This window comes from Ictalurus punctatus, chromosome 26 (assembly GCF_001660625.3).
Source record: "Ictalurus punctatus breed USDA103 chromosome 26, Coco_2.0, whole genome shotgun sequence".
In the NCBI taxonomy this organism is placed as follows: domain Eukaryota; kingdom Metazoa; phylum Chordata; class Actinopteri; order Siluriformes; family Ictaluridae; genus Ictalurus; species Ictalurus punctatus.
The window spans coordinates 18,389,343-18,412,121 of record NC_030441.2 but is presented as its reverse complement, the minus strand read 5'-3'; the positions used below and the strand labels follow the sequence as shown (position 1 = coordinate 18,412,121).

The 22,779-nt window shown below is 45.9% G+C and overlaps 2 protein-coding genes across 11 annotated transcripts in view; both read right to left on the bottom strand.

The window, feature by feature from the left end:
* golga7ba (golgin A7 family, member Ba) overlaps nt 1–12,650 on the bottom strand; it is a 16,837-nt gene extending 4,187 nt beyond the window's left edge. Inside the window, exons 1-2 of one of the 2 annotated variants that reach the window (XM_047151283.2) lie at nt 12,309–12,650; nt 1–83 (exon numbers count right to left, since the gene is read on the bottom strand). The exon at nt 1–83 is cut by the window's left edge and continues 43 nt beyond it. In XM_047151283.2, the coding sequence (XP_047007239.1) occupies nt 1–83; nt 12,309–12,320 (95 nt within the window). In that variant the 5' untranslated portion in view covers nt 12,321–12,650. Of the gene's footprint in view, nt 84–4,384; nt 4,615–12,308 lie in introns of those variants that run through there. The other variant, XM_017457114.3, reaches the window with a different exon arrangement.
* Nucleotides 12,651–13,356: 706 nt separating this feature from the next.
* zfyve27 (zinc finger, FYVE domain containing 27) lies at nt 13,357–22,504 on the bottom strand. Of its 9 annotated transcripts, none has more exons than XM_053676255.1 (14): nt 22,314–22,501; nt 21,372–21,680; nt 21,211–21,281; nt 20,461–20,647; nt 19,864–19,959; nt 19,617–19,729; nt 19,393–19,517; nt 18,624–18,695; nt 18,488–18,508; nt 17,941–17,997; nt 16,828–16,969; nt 15,791–15,837; nt 15,623–15,704; nt 13,357–15,439 (listed from the first exon to the last, which is right to left on the bottom strand). In XM_053676255.1, the coding sequence occupies exons 2-14, from the start codon at nt 21,590–21,592 to the stop codon at nt 15,372–15,374; spliced, it is 1,302 nt and encodes a 433-aa protein (XP_053532230.1). In that variant the 5' UTR covers nt 21,593–21,680; nt 22,314–22,501; the 3' UTR covers nt 13,357–15,371. The 9 variants fall into 9 exon arrangements, 8 of the variants coding, with proteins under 8 accessions (XP_053532230.1, XP_053532229.1, XP_017312573.2 ...); XM_053676254.1 differs by having other exon boundaries at nt 21,372–21,676; XM_017457084.2 differs by having other exon boundaries at nt 21,372–21,642.
* Between the last annotated feature and the right edge of the window lie 275 nt (nt 22,505–22,779).

Sequence of the window (22,779 nt, the reverse complement as noted above, 5' to 3'; positions counted from 1 at the left end):
ACAGTTCCCTCAGAGTAATCTCTCTGGATAAATACTTTATTAGCCAGAGATGCGCTGTGCCTCAGCTCCTGTAGATTATGGAACTTCACACACACACACACACACACACACACACACACACACACACACACACACACATCAAACAGGCAAATAAACAGATTACTGAATTGCGTTCATATGTTTTGTTAAGCTAGTTTCACAGTTTCATGTTTTCCAATGCTATATAGGATACACAGCGCAAATTAAAGTTTAACACACACACACACACACACACACACACACACACACCTTGTCATGTGTGTCTACTCAGCACAGGGTTTATTCCTGACAACTGTACTTTCTCCACCTTCATCTTGTCACTGGTTTGTTTCCCTCGTCACCCGTTTCTCGTTTTGTGTGTGTTTGTATCGGTAAGCCTGTATTCTGTGTTATCTCGTTCCGTGCCTTATTATCCATCCATCGCAGAGCCTATCCCAGGGGATTCGGGGCACAGGGCGGGGGACACCATGGACGGGGCGCGAATCCATCACAGGGAACAATCACACACGCATTCACGTGTACTACAGACAATTTAAAGATGCCAGTCATCCTACAGCGCTTGTCTTTGGCCTGGGGGAGGAAACCGGCGGACCCAGGGGAAACCCCTGAAGCACAGGGAGATGACGAGGCTTGGTACGCACACAAGGTGAAGGCGGTATCTGAACCCCCAGGGCAGGAGGTGCGAGGCGAACGTTCTGCCCACTAAGCCACCGTGCCCCCTCCCCCGCAAGCCTCGTTATGATTAAGGATTATCCTCTGTCACATCTGTCCTCATTTCTGACCACGTTACAGACGAACTGTGGATGCAGTGGAGTTGCAGCTTCTGGAAAAGGATCGTTTATGGGATTTGGCTTCTCTCTGAGAAGGACGTGTATGTGACACTGACTCACGTGTGAACAAAATAAGACAGACAGCTGTCCTCGTGCTGCCTTTCAGACAGGACTGTTTTTATCTCGGTCACCAGCACGGCTCCATCTAATCAGCTTCTTACTGAAGGTAGCACAGCGGGTAGAGACCTTTTATATATATTTATACACACACACACACATCACACCGATTAACAGCCCAGTTTAAACACCACTTTCACTGTCTCGACGATGACATCAGTCCCGAATGAACTTTCTCACGCCGTCACGTGTTTACTTCAAGGTGAACATATAGAGTGTGGTGTTTAAAGCTCATCTCCGCTGCAACATGCCCCATCGGACCCTTACAGCCCTATAAGCAAGCTGGGATTCCTCATGCACGCGTCAGTGACCTCTGATCGACCTCTGACTGCCGCAGTCTCACGGCCACATCAGCTTTCACGATATCATCACTATATACGAGCTACGAGTATCCGTCTCGGCCAAATCCTCCCCCTTCAGCGATGTCTTTGAGGACACAGCGGGACGCAGTGTAATCTAAAAACACCATCAAAACGTCACTGTGCAGTCCAGTGCTTGATGTTATGGTGGCGGCCATCTTGGACAACCAGGATTATTTATTTATTTGTTTATTTTTACCTCAAAGCAAGGTTGGTATCGTTTCAGCCTTTAGGCTCCGCCTCCAGAAGCAGCAGAAATGTTGAAGTGAAATTTTCACTCTGGAATGTTTATTTATTTATTTATAAATAAATAAACGCGCACGGTGGTTTAGTGGTTTAGCGCGTTCACCTCACACCGCCAGGGTCAGGGGTTCGATTCCCGCCGCTGCCCTGTGTATGCATGTTCTCCCCCTGCTATGGGGGTTTCCTCCGGTTTCCTCCCCCAGTACATGGTAGGCAGATTGGAATTTCCAAATTATCCTGTGATGGATCAGCACCCCGCCCCGATGGATGGATGGATTACAGAGTGATATCGTGTGACAATTTATCCGCATTGTAGTGTGCAGTGAGTGAAGACAGGACAGGCCCGTTGTGTGTTAACTATTTATTTTATTTAGGATGTCACGTATCGGGAAACTCTGGACTCCACTTCCCATCAGCCACTGCACTGCACTAGTTGTCACATGACCACCTGCACCTGATTCACGTTTTGGTTAATGAGCACTCATGGGTATAAATAGTCCTTGTCTGCACCATTAGTTTGTCTTTCGTTGTCTTAGACTCCCGTTGTTCATGTCTCAATGTTTGTTTCTCGCCACAGGGTGTTTCAAGGTTGTCCTAGTGTATTTGTTTCTTAGTACGTTTCTTTAAATAAATGTCCTCATCTGCGTCTGCATCTGCTTCTGGCTCAACCATCCGAATTGTGACATAGGACAATCCAAGACGCCGTTAAACTAGGATAAAAAACCCTAAAAAAAAAAACAAAAACAACCCTAAAATCTAGGATAAAAAAATGGAACAAACGTGGAAATAAGAACCCAAGGCTCTGGTTTCAAGTTACATAGATGCATGATAAGACTTTGAAAAGAAACAGTGGAGCCAATAAATAATAACAAACACACAAACTAATCAAGGACTAATCACAGAACAGGCGGGAAAAAAAACTGGCAGGGGTGTGCAAATTTTTTTCAAAGCAGAGAAGTCCATGACATTAATGTAGGAAGATGATTAGACTCGCAGCTCACGTGCAAAACCTAAAAAAAAAAACCTGTCAGACACCAAACATGTCTCGTCTTTTTACCGAACTGCTCCTTCAGGAGATCTGGAACCAATCACGATAGTAACTGCACACGTGTAATTATATACGATACATTGAGTCACATGGTATGTACTAGACAACATCAGTGGGATTGAAGCTGATATATTGTATAACTGATTATCAGTCCATACCTAGAACCATCCTGAGACTCTTTAAGTCCGGACACTGAGCAGAAAGAGACGGAGCAACAGTAGAGAGAAATGTGATTAATATGAAGGACGCCATTCCGCCCGCACTGGTGCAGTCCCACCGGTGATTTAATGCTTCACAGCTGCTCGGATCTCCGCATGCCGTGGCGGTCAAGTATGAAAGCTGTCACGTGTGATGGATGTGAATGTTCCACTCTCTGTCTCTCGGTCGCTTCAACTGAGCCGGCTAAAGGCTCTGGCCTGTTGATACTAAACGCTTCATTAATAATGCATGCGGAGCTGCTGTCGTCGGCCAATTCCTGTCCAAAACCACAACCGATCGATACTGCCTGAGGTGATACTGCTCTGAGGAGTCATTTAATACCAGCACACCACACACACACACACACACACAGCACGATACATCATTCAGAACCTGTTATCGTGCTTGCAGCTCCTAAACAGCTGTCATTTTGCTCCATGCAATGTCACGAACATTACTGGTTTACCAATCGGGCCGTAATACGGTGCAAAATATTGCATTCGATGCACATCATGTTCACACATGTGCTTGTGTTGGACAAACGAGTTGTTATTCATCAGTTATTCTGGTCTAAATTGGCGAATTCCAGACGAATGTTAAATCACAGAACATCAGGGGTCCATCACGTTTCGCTCAAATCGTTTGACTAAAAATCGAAAATCTACCAGTGGGGTTTAAACTCCAAGCGATCTGGTCCAAACTGCCGAATACAGACCGATATCTAAAACACTATAATCGTTTTAGACTAAATCAGTTAAAGCCAATGTTTAGACATGAACTTCAGAGGTCCACCATTTCGGTCAAATCATGAGCACTCATGAACATAAGAGGTCCACTATCAAGGTCTTGAACAGGAAATACATTTTGGTCTGAATGCGAGCCAGTATTTAACCACGAACACTATGGGTTCAGCTTTGTCTCCAATTAATACTCCAATGAATCTGATCAAAACTGGTAAGTACAGACCAATATCTAACCATGAGCTTCAAGGATCCAAGAAGGACAATTGTTTTGGTGTAAATAAGTGAAAGCTGGTTAATATTTAATCAGGAACATCACAGGTTCACCAATGAGATCTCAATTACCAATCATGTTCGTTCTGTTAGGCTGATCTATACCAATATTTAACTACAAAGAAATTTGTCAATATTCCACTATCAACACACACACACACACACACACACACACACACACACACACACGGTAGGAAAGCAATCACACAACCTGTATGTCATCATGATGTTATTGCCTAATTCAATTCCATTCCGCTGTGCATATTTTGTGCATTTATTGGTAATTAAACATGTAGATTTTGTTTATCATTCATCAGAGATCTGGAGGATAAAAAACCGAGGCACCGGCGCGAGACCGTCCTGCTCAAGGTTACACCACATGACGTCTGCTGTGATCTCTTAAAGCTCAAACAAGTTATTCATCCGAACGGATAAACCCGAGTCGTAAGAGATCGTAGTTTGGTTACACTAGTTATGAAGTGAAAGCACTTAAAAAAAACCCCAACGAGAAGCCGAAAGCATTGCGCGCGCGCTTACAGACTGGTGGCAGTAGGGCAGTGTGGTTCTCCCGGTGGCTGTCCGCGGTGCTGAAAGCATTCCCGGAGATTTCCCCCCTGTTTTAACGGGATTTACTTGGAGAAAAACAAAACAAGCAAAGAAAAAAAAAATCAATCAATCAATGAAAAGAAAAACTCCACCGAAATACAGAGTGTTTATGTGCTGAGGTTAGCGGCGCGTGGCTTTGATTGCCGCTTTATCCTCTTTGATGTACCAGCTCGGCTGCTACGTCAGCCCCCCCTCCGCGCGGGAGGGCACGCGGTACACATCTCAACGTTTCGATTTGATTTGATTTGGCTCGCGCGGACAGGACACCGCCATAGCGCGCACGCGCAGCATTTCTATTTAAAAAAATAAATAAACAAAACTGTTTTTCCTTTCCAACAGTCCAGTCCGAATAAAAAGCCCAAAACAAAATAAACCCACACTCCGTCCAACTAACTTCCTAACTAACCACACACCTAACTAACTACCCACCTAACTAACCACACACCTAACTAACTACCCACCTAACTAACCACACACCTAACTAACTACCTACCTAACTAACCACACACCTAACTAACTAACTAACCACACACCTAACTAACTAACTAACCACACACCTAACTAACTACCCACCTAACTAACCACACACCTAACTAACTAACCAACCAACCACCCACCTAACTAACTACATAACTAACTAACCACACACCTAACTAACTAACTAACCACACACCTAACTAACTAACTAACCACACACCTAACTAACTACCCACCTAACTAACCACACACCTAACTAACTACCCACCTAACTAACCACACACCTAACTAACTAACCAACCAACCACCCACCTAACTAACTACATAACTAACTAACCACACACCTAACTAACTAACTAACTAACCGCCCACCTAGATGATAGATTATATATATATATATATATACACACACACACACATAGATAGATAGATAGAGGATAGATAGAGAGACAGATAGGTAGATAGACAGATAGATGATAGGTAGATAGATAGATAGATGATAGATAGATAGACAGATAGATGATAGGTAGATAGATAGATAGATGATAGTTTCTCCTCTTTTGTTTTATTCATTCATTTTAGACGTTCGTATTATAAATATGGAAGGTGGAGTTGTGTACTGATGTAATGGTACTGGGAGTCACATTCAGACAAGCCACGCTTCAGTTCTATCCTGACACACTGCAGTATTGTAGTTCAGCAAAAACAAACAAACTGATAACTTTCTCTGTCCAGCTACCTCTTCTGAACACGCTGCCTCTTCTGAACACGCTACCTCTGCTCAACACGCTACCTCTTCTAAACACGCTACCTCTTCTGAACACGCTACCTCTGCTCAACACGCTACCTCTTCTAAACACGCTGCCTCTTCTGAACACGCTGCCTCTTCTGAACACGCTACCTCTGCTGAACACGCTACCTCTTCTGAACACGCTACCTCTTCTGAACACGCTACCTCTGCTGAACACGCTACCTCTGCTGAACACGCTACCTCTGCTGAACACGCTGCCTCTGCTGAACACGCTACCTCTTCTGAACACGCTACCTCTGCTGAACACGCTGCCTCTTCTGAACACGCTGCCTCTGCTGAACACGCTACCTCTGCTGAACACGCTGCCTCTGCTGAACACGCTGCCTCTGCTGAACACGCTGCCTCTTCTGAACACGCTGCCTCTGCTGAACACGCTACCTCTTCTGAACACGCTACCTCTTCTGAACACGCTGCCTCTGCTGAACACGCTGCCTCTGCTGAACACGCTACCTCTGCTGAACACGCTACCTCTTCTGAACACGCTACCTCTTCTGAACACGCTACCTCTTCTGAACACGCTACCTCTGGTAAACACGCTACCTCTGGTAAACACGCTACCTCTGGTAAACACGCTACCTCTTCTGAACACGCTGCCTCTGCTCAACACGCTACCTCTTCTGAACACGCTACCTCTGCTGAACACGCTACCTCTTCTGAACACGCTACCTCTGCTGAACACGCTACCTCTTCTGAACACGCTACCTCTTCTGAACACGCTACCTCTTCTGAACACGCTACCTCTTCTGAACACGCTGCCTCTGCTCAACACGCTACCTCTTCTGAACACGCTACCTCTTCTGAACACGCTACCTCTGCTGAACACGCTACCTCTGCTCAACACGCTACCTCTGCTCAACACGCTACCTCTTCTGAACACGCTACCTCTTCTGAACACGCTACCTCTGCTCAACACGCTACCTCTTCTGAACACGCTGCCTCTTCTGAACACGCTGCCTCTTCTGAACACGCTACCTCTTCTGAACACGCTGCCTCTGCTGAACACGCTGCCTCTGCTGAACACGCTGCCTCTGCTCAACACGCTGCCTCTTCTGAACACGCTGCCTCTGCTGAACACGCTGCCTCTTCTGAACACGCTGCCTCTGCTGAACACGCTGCCTCTGCTGAACACGCTACCTCTGCTGAACACGCTGCCTCTGCTGAACACGCTGCCTCTGCTGAACACGCTACCTCTTCTGAACACGCTACCTCTTCTGAACACGCTGCCTCTGCTGAACACGCTACCTCTTCTGAACACGCTACCTCTGCTGAACACGCTACCTCTTCTGAACACGCTGCCTCTGCTCAACACGCTACCTCTTCTGAACACGCTGCCTCTTCTGAACACGCTGCCTCTTCTGAACACGCTACCTCTTCTGAACACGCTACCTCTGCTGAACACGCTACCTCTGCTGAACACGCTACCTCTGCTGAACACGCTACCTCTGCTAAACACGCTACCTCTTCTGAACACGCTACCTCTTCTGAACACGCTGTGTCTGCTGAACACGCTGCCTCTTCTGAACACGCTACCTCTACTGAACACGCTACCTCTTCTGAACACGCTACCTCTTCTGAACACGCTGCGTCTGCTGAACACGCTGCCTCTGCTGAACACGCTACCTCTTCTGAACACGCTACCTCTTCTGAACACGCTACCTCTTCTGAACACGCTACCTCTGCTGAACACGCTACCTCTTCTGAACACGCTACCTCTGCTGAACACGCTACCTCTTCTGAACACGCTACCTCTTCTGAACACGCTACCTCTTCTGAACACGCTACCTCTTCTGAACACGCTGCCTCTGCTCAACACGCTACCTCTTCTGAACACGCTACCTCTTCTGAACACGCTACCTCTGCTGAACACGCTACCTCTGCTCAACACGCTACCTCTGCTCAACACGCTACCTCTTCTGAACACGCTACCTCTTCTGAACACGCTACCTCTGCTCAACACGCTACCTCTTCTGAACACGCTGCCTCTTCTGAACACGCTGCCTCTTCTGAACACGCTACCTCTTCTGAACACGCTGCCTCTGCTGAACACGCTGCCTCTGCTGAACACGCTGCCTCTGCTCAACACGCTGCCTCTTCTGAACACGCTGCCTCTGCTGAACACGCTGCCTCTTCTGAACACGCTGCCTCTGCTGAACACGCTGCCTCTGCTGAACACGCTACCTCTGCTGAACACGCTGCCTCTGCTGAACACGCTGCCTCTGCTGAACACGCTACCTCTTCTGAACACGCTACCTCTTCTGAACACGCTGCCTCTGCTGAACACGCTACCTCTTCTGAACACGCTACCTCTGCTGAACACGCTACCTCTTCTGAACACGCTGCCTCTGCTCAACACGCTACCTCTTCTGAACACGCTGCCTCTTCTGAACACGCTGCCTCTTCTGAACACGCTACCTCTTCTGAACACGCTACCTCTGCTGAACACGCTACCTCTGCTGAACACGCTACCTCTGCTGAACACGCTACCTCTGCTAAACACGCTACCTCTTCTGAACACGCTACCTCTTCTGAACACGCTGTGTCTGCTGAACACGCTGCCTCTTCTGAACACGCTACCTCTACTGAACACGCTACCTCTTCTGAACACGCTACCTCTTCTGAACACGCTGCGTCTGCTGAACACGCTGCCTCTGCTGAACACGCTACCTCTTCTGAACACGCTACCTCTTCTGAACACGCTACCTCTTCTGAACACGCTACCTCTGCTGAACACGCTACCTCTGCTGAACACGCTACCTCTTCTGAACACGCTACCTCTGCTCAACACGCTACCTCTTCTGAACACGCTGCCTCTTCTGAACACGCTACCTCTTCTGAACACGCTACCTCTTCTGAACACGCTACCTCTTCTGAACACGCTACCTCTGCTCAACACGCTACCTCTGCTCAACACGCTACCTCTGCTGAACACGCTACCTCTGCTCAACACGCTACCTCTTCTGAACACGCTACCTCTTCTGAACACGCTACCTCTGCTCAACACGCTACCTCTTCTGAACACGCTACCTCTGCTGAACACGCTACCTCTGCTCAACACGCTACCTCTGCTGAACACGCTACCTCTGCTGAACACGCTGCCTCTGCTGAACACGCTACCTCTTCTGAACACGCTACCTCTGCTGAACACGCTACCTCTGCTAAACACGCTACCTCTGCTAAACACGCTACCTCTGCTGAACACGCTACCTCTTCTGAACACGCTACCTCTTCTGAACACGCTACCTCTGCTGAACACGCTGCCTCTTCTGAACACGCTACCTCTGCTGAACACGCTACCTCTGCTGAACACGCTACCTCTTCTGAACACGCTACCTCTTCTGAACACGCTACCTCTGCTGAACACGCTGCCTCTGCTGAACACGCTACCTCTGCTGAACACGCTACCTCTACTGAACACGCTACCTCTGCTGAACACGCTGCCTCTGCTGAACACGCTACCTCTGCTGAACACGCTACCTCTACTGAACACGCTACCTCTTCTGAACATGCTACCTCTGCTCAACACGCTAGCACTGGGACTCAAACAGCATACTTGTGTATTATTCCAGAGCATTATTCAGCGCTAACAGTAACCGGGTGTCCTATTATAGTTCGAGTTTGAATTTCTAAAACTAACTTAATTGTGCGGTCAGAGTTTCGATTTGAGAAGCGGATCATGACAACAATCACAACGACAGCAGAATGTTTTAAGAGGCAGACGCTGCCGGTGTGTGTACTGTTACTGCGCATAAAAACACGAAACATGTTTAGTTTAGTGAACTAAACCCTTTAGTTCAATTGAAATGATTAAATGAAATCATTATAAAATTACTGCATGTTTAAACGAATTCAATTGAAACGATTCCCGCCCTGGCACGGATTCATTTCCCATAACAAAACAACACGTCCTACTGGACTGTGAAATCGGTGCAAGCAACCAAATAGTTTTTTAGAGACTTACTTCACACGCATGCGTACGATACTGAGATAATGTTACAGTATACTTATTATAAATGCGAAATTTAAACAGTTACCCCCACGTCAAGGCCTCCGGAGACATCGCTCAACACCGTGGTGAATTTGTGTGCTGGTTTTAAAGGGGTCATATGAGGCTTTTAAAAGTTCATTATGTTGTTTATCAGGTGTAAGAGAATCGGATAACATGCTTTAACATCATCGCAGTACTTCTATTCCGAGTCGGTCTGAAACGCTCCGATTGAGTTCCGGATTCTCCGAAGCCCCTCCTTCCGAAAAGCCCAGAGTGCTCTGATTGGCCGGCTGACCCACCGCGTTGTGATTGGCAGAAAACCTCAAGCGTGTGTCGGAAACGTAACGCCCCTTACCGCGATCGCGAGCTGCAGCTTCCGAGGCTTCTAAAGCGATTATAAACACACGTAATAACGGCGGCGGTTTTACCGTCTCATCAGTTCGAGCCCGAGTCAGGTTCCGAAACCGCGGACGCTCGAGCTCATCGATCCGGACCGACTTCGAGGGCGCGACTTGAGACGGAACGTTTCACTGCGGTTACCTTTTACCTTTCAGATACGACGTTATAACGGTTTCGTCTGCCCTCTTCACCGTAACAACTTGACGTCCTGAAGCGACGACATAAAATACAGTTTTTAAAAAAAAAAAAAAACGCAATGAATTAAACACGTCAAAATGATGGCGGCATTATTCCGATATCACAAACTGTGACGTGGACGTAACATAACATAACGTAACGTAACATCCGGACCTGGATGGAGGGGTTTTAGGCGGGTCTGGAGCAGTGTTCTCTGTTAGATAGAGTAAATCCCTTTGTGGGAGACCGTGAGCTTTGTAACTCTGCAGATCTTACACATGCACACACAGATACTACCCTAAAGGAAAAGGAAAACATTTCATACAAAGCATCAGATGGCCCCTTTAAACCTCAGTTATAAGATTTGCAGTGTATACACAGTATATAATTACATTTGTGTCCTCTCAGAGAAACCTGTATTCACTGGGGTGATACCATCAAAGGTACAAAGCAATTTAGCTTTAAAGCGTTCCTTTAAATCTACTTATTGTCCATTTATATACCTTAAATTGGAAAGGTATATATATATATACACATACATATATACACACACACATATACTATGCTCAGGTTACCTGGAAAAGTTACAAAACCTGTACCCTGTGTGCACCCCAGAGACAAAAGAAAAGCACAGATAAGTATTATTTATTTCTGTCAGTGTGTAGAAGCTACATTTGGGTGGTCTGTATGCGTGTGTGTGTGTTTTATAGTATTTAGTACAATAGTGTGATGTCTGAGACATGGCTTGTGACTATAAACAAACTTTCTTTCTGCTTAAAGAAACATATACATTCGTTAAATGGTCTGTACACTATATTAGAGCTGGGCGAGAGGACAGTATGTTATTGTTATCATGATAAATCACGTCACGATACACTTTTCTGAAATGTCCTACGTGTCATGATATATATTTATATTTTTATTTATAAATGCTTTACTTTGTTGTTTTTTTAAATAAGTGTTTTATACTCCGGGCGCAGGTCTGGTCACGTTTTCCGCCACTGTTCTGTTATCTTCAGAGAGGAATTCACTGTTTACACAGAAACGTCCGTCATTAACAGCGTCGTCGGAGGAATCCCTTTCAGGGTTCGATCTTTAACTGCACTTCCGTCCACTTTATTTTGCTCGGTAGGAGTCCTGTACTACTGTCCTACAGACACACGATACCGTGTATCGTAGAAAACATCCGGAATTGACGTGACATGATGATGATCGCCCGGGTCTACACTATATCGACGTTTCCGGAACGTTCAAAGTAAAAAAATAATAAGAAATAAATAAGATCAAAAATAAATAAACCCCAGACGGTACCACAGCGACGAACAAAAGTACAGTTATTTCTCAGAGTGTTGGGATGAGTGAAGGTTCCACCCTCAAGGGAACATCTTTACTACCTCTAAGTGATGGATGTGTTGTTTCTTTAAAGCGTTATCTACTCCACAACAACAACAGAAAATCAACAGTGTTCCTTTAGGTATCGTTTTTGTCTGTTTAAAGGTACACCACAATGACGTTTCCATGGTGAATTAACTCAGGGTGTGAAAGAGATCACCCTTGAGGCTACCACCGCAACAGCTAAACTTTGGTGTTTTGATTTGACACACTATGCAGTATATTAGTATACATGCCTATGACTCGTGTCTATCTTTCTTGCCACTTTAAGAAACAAATCTAGGTTATAACCCCTCGTGATGTTACCCCCCCCCTTTCCCTTTCCCTTTCCCTTTCCCTTTCCCTTCCCTCTACTAGCATTTAACACGGAATCGGACTGCTTTGAAGAACGCGGCTGGAGGTTTGAAGGCTCTGGTGGGAACATTTCCAGTCACCCTGCGATTATTTTGCGCCACGGAATGATGAAAGCGCACCAAAGCCTCTCCTAATCCAATCCAATCCAATCCAATCCAGTGTAATGTTACCCGATGTGCCGACACTGTAGGCACAGCTTTACTCTGAAGAAAACGCCATGACATGAGATGAAACCTGAGAGGAAAAGAACAGATCCTTACCTCCGTCGCCATGTTGCCATGCAACCAATCGCTAAATCTGGTTTAACAGGTCACGCGGGCGACAGATTGCGGCCAGAGGATGAATGGATGGATGGACTGAGTGAGAGAGAGAGAGAGAGAGAGAGAGAGAGAGAGAATGGAGGGCGTGTCTTAGGCATCAGGATGAGTCACAATCCGATCAAAGCTGAGGCACCTTCCCCATCTAGCCCACTTCAGAAAGATCTTCAGTGATGTATCCCACAATCCTCTGCGCTCTCTCACAGGATTATGAGCAGACATTGCCTTGCTCCTTGCTGGATATGTCCACATGTCTGTATGAGAGAGTGCGGATCGATGGCTCAGGACAAGATGGAGGCGAAGGGAAGTACAGCATCCAAGCGTACAGTTTATGTTCCCGTATTTAGACATTCTGGAAAGACGCATTCCTCGCTTACGCTACACCTTCTTACATTATTTATTTATATATCTACAGTATCTCACAAAAGTGAGTGCACCCCTCACATTTTTGTAAATACTTGATATCTTTTAATGTGACAGCACTGAAGAAATGACACTTTGCTACAATGTAAAGTAGCGAGTGTACAGCTTGTGTAACAGTGTAAATTCGCCGTCCCCTCAAAATAACTCAACACACAGACATTAATGTCTAAACCGCTGGCAACAAAAGTGAGTACACCCCTAAGTGAAAATGTCCAGATTGGGCCCAAAGTGTCGATATTTTGTTTGGACACCATTATTTTCCAGCACTGCCTTAACCCTCTTGGGCATGGAGTTCACCAGAGCTTCACAGGTTCCACTGGAGTCCTCTTCCACTCCTCCATGACCACATCACAGAGCTGGTGGATGTTCGAGACCTTGTGCTCCTCCACCTTCCGTTTGAGGATACAATAATTATTACAAGTCTAGAAAGGGTTTTAAATCTGACACATGGCACCTTTAATCAGTGGGTTAAATGGTAAAACTAGGATTTGGCTCTTCTCTAGAGCTGGACATACAAGACGCAGCGTGAGGAACTGTGTAAGATATGAAACGTTTGGCGAGAACAGAGTTATTTCTCTAATTGCGTTTATTGAACTGGGGGAAACGGCAAGACAGCTAACGCTACCGAGTCGAGCTCCACGCTGCTCGAGCTGTGATAGAGTTAGCTTTAATACAGTTGCGTTACAGTACAGAGATCATACAGTTAAAACAGACAACATCTTACATTCACCTTTAAAAAAATGAAACGATAAAAACAAACGATGATAAAAGAGAAAACAGGACCGCTGTAACCCCTCTCAAAACCCACGTCCGTACATCGAAATAAAATAGTGATATGAATGATGAGAAGGAGAAACAGAAACCAGATCAGAAAACGGTACCACGCTGAGAAACCGGTTAACTGTTAGAAGGCTCTCTGACGAGTCGCCACCGTCACCCGGAATCCTGATTGGCTCAGAAGCCCATCAGCAGCCAGTCATGTGACCAGTACGGTAAATAAAAGAAAATACAGCATGGAATCAGTGTATGTGGTGATGTAACATCTAACAGTAACACTGATGTACAATACAGCTGTTGATGTAAATAATAATAATAATAATAATAATAATAATAATAATAATAATAATAATGCAGGAGAAATGCCTGGATTTAATTATAATTCATTCTTAAATGATAACTTCATTTCAAACCAGCGGAGGGAGAAAAAAAAAAAGGTCCTCTGTCAGAGATATTCTTGATTTACGTAATGAAATAAATAACGAATACACTCGCACATCCTGACCCGGTTCTATCAAAACTATCGGGTCACAATTCAACACATTTTCCCAACAGGTCGCTGTTGGTTGATGGAACCGTTCTCACTCCCCCCCCCACAATCCCCCATCTAAGAATCGATCCTCTCCGAAATCCAGAGTGCGGCCACAGCGAAGCGAGAACCCGAGGAGATGTGGGACGGGGTCATTTTATCGCCATAACAACAACAACAACAAGCTATTAACTCGGGTGTCATTAATAAAAGAACAGTGAACAGTACTGACGGTCTCAAACAGAAAAGCCTGACATGCCCAGAACGCCGATGCTACCGATTAGCAGTATGCTAAGTTCATAATTCCAAATGACTTGTAGTGTTTCCTAACCTTGATATTTTAACCCTGGAAGGTGAAGAAACAAATCAGAATAAATATCTAAAACCAGAACTTGTACTTGGTCGTAGCGTTCATTTTTTACGCATTAACGTTTGCCGAAAAGAAAGGATCTGACGTGGTCAAATACAGTATGTCCTCAAAGTCAGAATTATTATTATTATTATTATTATTATTATTAATGTTATTAGGAAACTCTGACGAGTGATGGTGTAACGATTTGGCTCTCAAACTGGCAGAACTTCAGGCCATGTCTTTAACATCAGCACTGGAGTATTCCAATAAGTCAGGTCATAGTGGCAGCCACATGACATCCCCTGAAGCCCCAGGCTCCGGAAACAGGGTCTCAGAGAGGCATCTGATCATTTTAGAGCCTGAGAGATTCTGAAACGTGGCATCAGAGGAGACCACGGGTTCCGGAAGAGATTCTCAATGGAGCGGAGATCATTTTAGAACCTGATGGATTCTCAAACAAGACTTCGCAGTATGCCACGAGTTACAGAACATGGTCTCATCTGATCATTTCAGAACCTGACAGATTCCAGAAGGTGACGTCACAGGAGGACTTGAACAGGTATAAAGCAGGTTACTGGAATCGATATCAAAAGAGCAGGTGATGATTCTAGAACACGTTGCTATGGGAGCTGCCAACCAGCTGATGTGGTTTTTTTTTTTTTTTTTTTAATATCGACTGAATTAGATGTGCAGTGCAGGATGAGAATGAGGTCCATCACCAAATATCTGATATGATACGCGTTAGAGTCTGCTGAACACAGCAGGAGCTGGAGTCTGACTGTGGGTCGGCCGGTTCATTTCCGTCACAGCTCTAGCACTAACTGAAGCTTTACGAGAAGCACAAGGAAGGGAGGAGAAAGCAGAGCTCCGCCCACAGATCCCGGATGCTTTGGAGCTTTCTGCTGGAATGGGTTATTATGGGATGCTACTTCGCATTTAGATAGGAGTTGCACTGGACGCACACGAACACCGTCTCTCTCTGAGCCTCTGGAGCTGGAGAGAGAAAAAGAGAGAGAGAAAAAAAGAGAAAGAGAGTGAGATATCTACTGATTGTCTTAACTCCTGAAGAAGAAATGTCAGCACTTTGATATGTGATAGCGGCCATGATGAAGTAGATTAGAGCGAATGCAGTAGGAGGTAGTGATGCTGTAGTGATGTACGTGATGGTGGTCTGACCTGTAGCTCCCATACTGGACTTGAACACTTTGTAGGAACAGCAGCGAGAACACAAGCTCATACCACAGTTCGAGCAGGACCGCTGTAACACATCCAACAAACACACCGTCATCAGTGCCACATCATCAACATTACCATTACAGCGGGGCCTTAGTGATGAAGACGTACCCTCTTCTTTAACACGGAGAATGCTGCAGAACAGCTGGAACAGTTCCCTACAGAGAGAGAGAGACAGAGAGAGAAAATAATACAGAGTGATATGTTTAACAAGGACTGAGTGAGTGATTAGATGTATTTCCACTTTGGGTGGGGGTATGGGAAGAAGGGAGTCAAGGAGAGAGGGAGTAAAGGAAGGAGAGAGTAAAGGCATGACGGAGTGAGTGAGTGAATGAAAGAGTACGTGATAGAGTGAATAAGTAAACGAGTTATGTGAAAGAGTGAGTGAATGAATGAATGACTGAATGAGTGAGAGAGTAAATGGGTGAATATCCGAGTGGCTAAATGAATGGGTCGGTGAGTGAATAGATGAATAAGTAAATGAGTGAAAGTGGGTTAGTAAATGAGTGAGTGAGAGAATGAATGATTAATGAGTGGATGAATGAGTGAGGGAATGAATGAGTGAGTGAATCAGTGAGTGAATGAGTGACTGAGTGAATGAGGGAATGAATGAGTGAGTGAATCAGTGAATGAAGGAGGGGGTGAATGAGTGATTGAGTGAGTGAGTGAGTGAGGGAATGAATGAGTGAGTGAATCAGTGAGTGAATGAGTGAGTGAGAGAATGAGGGAATGAATGAGTGAGTGAATCAGTGAATGAAGGAGGGGGGTGAATGAGTGAGCGAGTGAGTGAGGGAATGAATGAGTGAGTGAATCAGTGAGTGAAGGAGGGGGTGAATGAGTGATTGAGTGAGTGAGTGAGGGAATGAATGAGTGAGTGAATCAGTGAGTGAATGAGTGAGTGAGAGAATGAGTGAATGAATGAGTGAGTGAATCAGTGAGTGAAGGAGGGGGGTGAATGAGTCATTGAGCGAGTGAGTGAATCAGTGAGTGAAGGAGGGGGTGAATGAGTGATTGAGTGAGTGAGGGAATGAATGAGTGAGTGAATCAGTGAGTGAATGAGTGAGTGAGAGAATGACTGAATGAGTGAGTGAGTGAATGAATGCGTGAACGTGTGAGCGAGTGCATGAAGGTGTGAAGGAGTCTCTGACCTGTGGCGTTAGTGGGCACGCGCTTGCGAAGCTTCTCAGTGAGTTTGGACACTCGGCTGCGTATCGGCTCATTCCTGCTCAACAAACCGTTATCAGACACCGAGTCATAATCAGCTCCGCCCACCACCACGTCATCATCGTCCTACAGCCAATAGAGAGAGAGAGAGAGAGAGAGAGAGAGAGAGAGAGACACACACACACACACATTACCATATATTCTGTATTATAAGACACTCCGGAGTATAAGACACACCTCCTCTAACTTCATTCTGCTCAGAAGAAGAAATGACTCCTATGGCACTGCGGTACTTAACTCAGCAGCAGAACTATATTATAATCTATAAAGGTTGTAGTACTGTTTCTAAACCAGCACTCCAGCGCCCCCTACTGGTGTGTCATGTAGTTTAGCTTGATCCATTAATGCTGGAAGAGCAAAACTGCTTTCAACACACTAATAAATTAGCACAGAATAATTACACCAACGCAAGGATGAGAAGCGTGTATGTAATGTAGCAAGTGTGTCTTATATTCTGGAGGACTTTACCTCACCCAGGGACGCTCACACGCTTTCACCGGCCATGATGCAGAGTCATTACCACACCCACATCCAGTGCAGTTCTCCAAACAGTAACCGGGTCGGGTTAGGAATCCATCAGTTAGTCTACAGCAGGGAGAAACCTGCACACTGCCTTTAGAGAGGATGAAGGATGGAGTGAAGCTGATTGAACTGAACGAGTGACTGATTAAGAAGCAGCGGAGGTGGACGAGTGCGTCATATCACACCCTGACTCACACCTCAGACACACAGTGTGCAGGTTTCTCTCTCTGACTAAGAGATCAGGAGAGGAGTTAAATGTGTGTGTGTGTGTGTGTGTGTGTGTGAGAGAGAGAGAGAGGGAGACGTTAGATCAGAACTGAATTGTAATGCCGTAGTTAAAACTCATCGTTTTCTCAACACAACCCATCGAAGTTCTGGTAATTACACCACACAGGTAGGAACCAATCAGGTAGGAGTGCTATAGTGACATCACTGTGAGTACGAGCCAATAAAGAGAGGAAAGATTTCAGAGAGGCGTGGTTAGAACACCCAGAGCGATGGAGTGGGCGGGGCACCTTATGAATTACGCGTCTCCACAGGGCTTTGGTCAGCCCATAGACTTGAGGCCACACCTACAGCCGAAAAAGGGGGCGATTACACAGGGATATGCTCCGCCCACTTTAACAGTAAAAGTTCGGTATAAACACGAATTTTTTTGAAAAATCTCACACACATACACGCAAGCATTTTTCATTAAAGGTACCTGTTCCATTCAGTGGATACATGCTCGTATGCATGACGATATTCACATGCAACGAACACACACACACACACACACACAGACACTCAATGTGCAATCATGCAACTCTCCAGGACTTCCTTTCCACACAGGAAGTGCAGCTTAAATCAGAGCTGCTACTTACCACAAAAGCCAGCTGGGATTCCTTTAAGGGCAAAGTAAAGAGGTGAGCTACTCCAACACACACTTACACACACACACACACACACACACACACACACCATGGCTACCCTATCCTAGTTCCTCATTACACTGATCATCCATAAACAGGTACATTCACACACTGTAATTCCTCCTCCGTTCCTCTAGAGGGAGTCACTCACCTGCAGAGCCAGCTGATTCTCCTTACGCAGCACAGACAGCAGAACAAGTCAGACAGGGCGGATTAGATGTGACACAGATGTAGTGTAGAGCGAGAGAGAGAGAGAGAGCGAGCGAGCGAGAGCAGGGTCACTCTACCTCTATGGCGTCTCTAAACTCATCATCAGGCTCCGCCTCCTCGGCCTCCTCCACACTTCCTGGTGACAGATCCTGCGCGCGCACACGTGCACACACACACACACACACACACACACACACACACACACACACACACACAATAACAGACTGCTGGCACTCTCTTTTTTACTCTGTATGTATGTTTCCATTCGAAAAAAAAGTCTGAATAAAATGATTTTTTATTAACAATAATAATAAGTGTGAAATACTGAGGGAGATGGAGTCATCAAATAAAGTCATTAAACCCCCACGAAGGGTACATAGGCCCTATTTTATCCTGGTACATACAAGCCCCGCCCCCTTTCCTTGGTAAACCAGTGTTTCCTGGCTTGTATTTGCATACTGGAACCTGATTGGCTCCAATATTTTCTGATGCAATACCTCTTTTCTTAACATTAACACAGATATTGGTTTAAGATGTTTAGCAACAATAACACTGAACAATGCAGCATCTCTCATCTCTCTGTCTGTCTCTCAGTCTACATTTCTCTCTCTCTCTGTCTGTCTCTCAGTCTACCGCTCTTTCTGTGTGTCTGTCTCTCAGTCTACCTCTCTCTCATTCTGTCTCTTTCTCTGTGTCTGTCTCTCATTCTACCTCTCTCTCTGTCTGTCTGTCTCTCTCCCAGTATACCTCTCTCTCTGTCTCTCTCAGTCGCTCCCTCCCTCTCTCCACATGACCCTCTCTCTCCCTCTCTTAGTCCATCTCTCTCAGTCTCTCCCTGTCTCTGACCTCTAGACTGGTGGGAGTAGGGGTTTGGTCTGACAGGTGACTCGGTTCTGGGTCGCTCTTTTCTGTCTCTCCTTCTGCAGGCTTGACCGGAGACGAGAGGAACAAGTCCTTTAGCTGCAAAACAACTACACACACACACACACACACAATATCAGCATAAACCAGCATGATAAGATATTACACTCACTGTAAAGATGTGTGTGTGTGTGTATACACTGACTGACCCCTGCAGAAGTCTTTGTTCCAGATGAAGATGGTGCTGTTGATGAGAGACAGACTCCAGCCCACAGGAGCAGTGTACAGCAAACACACCGTCATCAGGAGGAAGCCATAAAACCTGCAGAGGTTTTAGAGGAACAGAACCGGTGCTCTTTTACTGGACTCATGTAAATAAGTCATCCAGTAAGTGTGTAGCAGTGTGTAGCAGTGTGTGTGTGTGTGTGTGTGTGTGTGTGTGTGTGTGTTACTCACACTGAAGAGACTGCGTGACTCTCCCAGTACACTATCTTATACACAGATTCTGCGTACACACATGCCTGAGTCAGGAACTCATCTAGCTGCTTTAATCTGCAACACACACACACACACACACACACACACACACACACACACACACACACACATTCTGCATCTTTCTGATTAACACCATCATGGCTGCTCACTCACAACTCTGAGTGCACTGAAATGGTTTATCGAACACTTCTAATCTTAATCTTAAAAATGCTCATTACACTTTCACCTCGCCAGCATGACTGCTTCACAGTGGCTTTGACCTCAGCAAGATGGCTGCTCATTCTTGGCACTGCCTTCAGAAAGATGGCTTCTCACTTAGGGCTCTGATAGTAAATAAGAACTGGACCTGGCTGAAGTTCCTGACCTCACTAAGATGGCTGCTCCCTGACAGCTTTAACCTCACTAAGATGGCTGCTCCCTGACAGCTTTAACCTCACTAAGATGGCTGCTCCCTGACAGCTTTAACCTCACTAAGGTGGCTGCTCCCTGACAGCTTTAACCTCACTAAGGTGGCTGCTCCCTGACAGCTTTAACCTCAATAAGATGGCTACTCACAGGCCCTTCACCTCCATCATGGCTTCCTGGCGGCTCATGTGGACGGTCTGCAATTCTCTGCGCTGCACGGCGTAGTGTCTCTTTTTCTCCAAGACCGTATCGCTGGTATCACCCTGGCAACGGTCACCAAGGTAACCCAGCACAGCAGGGACAGAGACCACCAACAGGCCGAGAGAGAACCAGGCCACTAGGAAGAGAAGAACAAGACAAGTAGCAATATTTATACACCCTAACAGTGTACATGTTATGTATCTGTCAATCCTGGTGAAGGCGTGGCCTCGGTGTGTCAGTCACAAGGAAGAAGGCGTGGCCTCGGTGCGTCAGTCACAAGGAAGAAGGCATGGCCTCGGTGTGTCAGTCACAAGGAAGAAGGCGTGGCCTCGGTGTGTCAGTCACAAGGAAGAAGGCGTGGCCTCGGTGCGTCAGTCACAAGGAAGAAGGCGTGGCCTCGGTGCGTCAGTCACAAGGAAGAAGGCGTGGCCTCGGTGTGTCAGTCACAAGGAAGAAGGCGTGGCCTCAGTGTGTCAGTCACAAGGAAGAAGGCGTGGCCTCGGTGTGTCAGTCACAAGGAAGAAGGCGTGGCCTCCGTGTGTCAGTCACAAGGAAGAAGGCGTGGCCTCCGTGTGTCAGTCACAAGGAAGAAGGCGTGGCCTCCGTGTGTCAGTCACAAGGAAGAAGGCGTGGCCTCAGTGTGTCAGTCACAAGAAGATGCTGTGGCTACTTAATTAATGGTGTCTTTTTGTCTCTCACCTTCACTCAATGTGATGAAGAGGATGTTCAGTAGGATGCAGCAGAAGAGAGAACACAAAGGCATTCTCCACCTACACACACACAGACACACAGACTGAAAACTTTAGCATAAGTCATCCATGACTCAGTTCTCTATCCAAAATAACTCATTATTAACCCACCCGAGTACGTATCGCAGCACGTCCGCCACATCAGTAACCGGTTCCAGAAAGATGGTCATCCGCTTATAAGAGACCACCATATCGAAGAGGTCAAAGGTCACAGCTCGAGGGCCTCCCAGGTCAGATGTGCTGTCCAGGGACGACGTGTCTTTACTGGGCATCCGGCTCGGCTCTGTTCGCTCCCCTGCGGTGGGCGGAGTCTCCTGAATGCCCGTCTGCATCCTCGTACTCAGTCACAGTTCTCCCAGTGAGTGGACAGCTGCACACAATGCTGTTCAAACGGTTTTACACATCAGGTAAAACATCTCTCTCACACACACACACACACACACACACACACACACACACACACACACACACACACAGAGATACAGCATAACGTATTAAAACTGAATGTGAAAATGCACGTGTAGTCACTTTGGGAAGGTCATGTGACAGGGTTTTGTGGAAACACAGTCATGTGACGACTTCCTCGGAGACTTACACCGTTACTGTACCCCTTCTGTAGGGCTGTGTAATCAGGTTTTAGTCCATTAGGAATTAACCCGTGTGAAATATGAATCTGCCCTGAACCAGACAGTGTTTCTAAGGTATCTATACAATTATATGACGTAGACCTCATGGACTGAATATCTATATGAATATGTTTGTTTGTTTGAATCCATCTGCTCATCTCTGAATATTTACTGTTCCATAATACAGCTCCACTGTTTTTGTTGGACCTTGGAAACCCCAAATATTCCGTAAAAACTCTGACTCAATTATCAAAGCGAAACAACAACAACAACAACAACAATAATAATAATAATAATAATAATAATAATAATAATAATAATAATAATACGCTCGCTAGTCTGACATTTCTATAAGTAGTCAGTTCCTACTATTAGCTTAGATAGCACCATGCTAGCATCCGCGACGATGCTGTTTATGTTTATTTACCTTTCTTTGTGTTTTCACGCTTCCCAGAGAACTGTGTGAGAGATTAACGCTTCTACCGCCATCCAAAATTCTCCGACGAGGTTTTAAAATTTACATCAATCCACTTAATGTCCGGAGTAAACAATGGTTCATTCCGGAGTGCCAAAATCACTTACTTCCGCGTCGCGCAGGATGACGTGTCAATCGCAGAGACCCGGATGAGAGCTCCGCTCAGCCCACACAGGCGAGCACCGATCGCATCGATTTGACCCTGGATCGATTTTCCAGCTTTCCGCTTTTCGTGTAGATGTTTTCCAGACTGGATAGCGGATGACCCATTGTTTTAATTAATCTGTCATTAATGACAAAGGTCCTAGCATGTGCAGATTTAAAGGTGCAATAGTCGATAGTTTTCATTTATTTACAAGTACAAATAATGTGGGAAAATATCCACGGGGTATGACATCCATCCATTTTCTACACCACT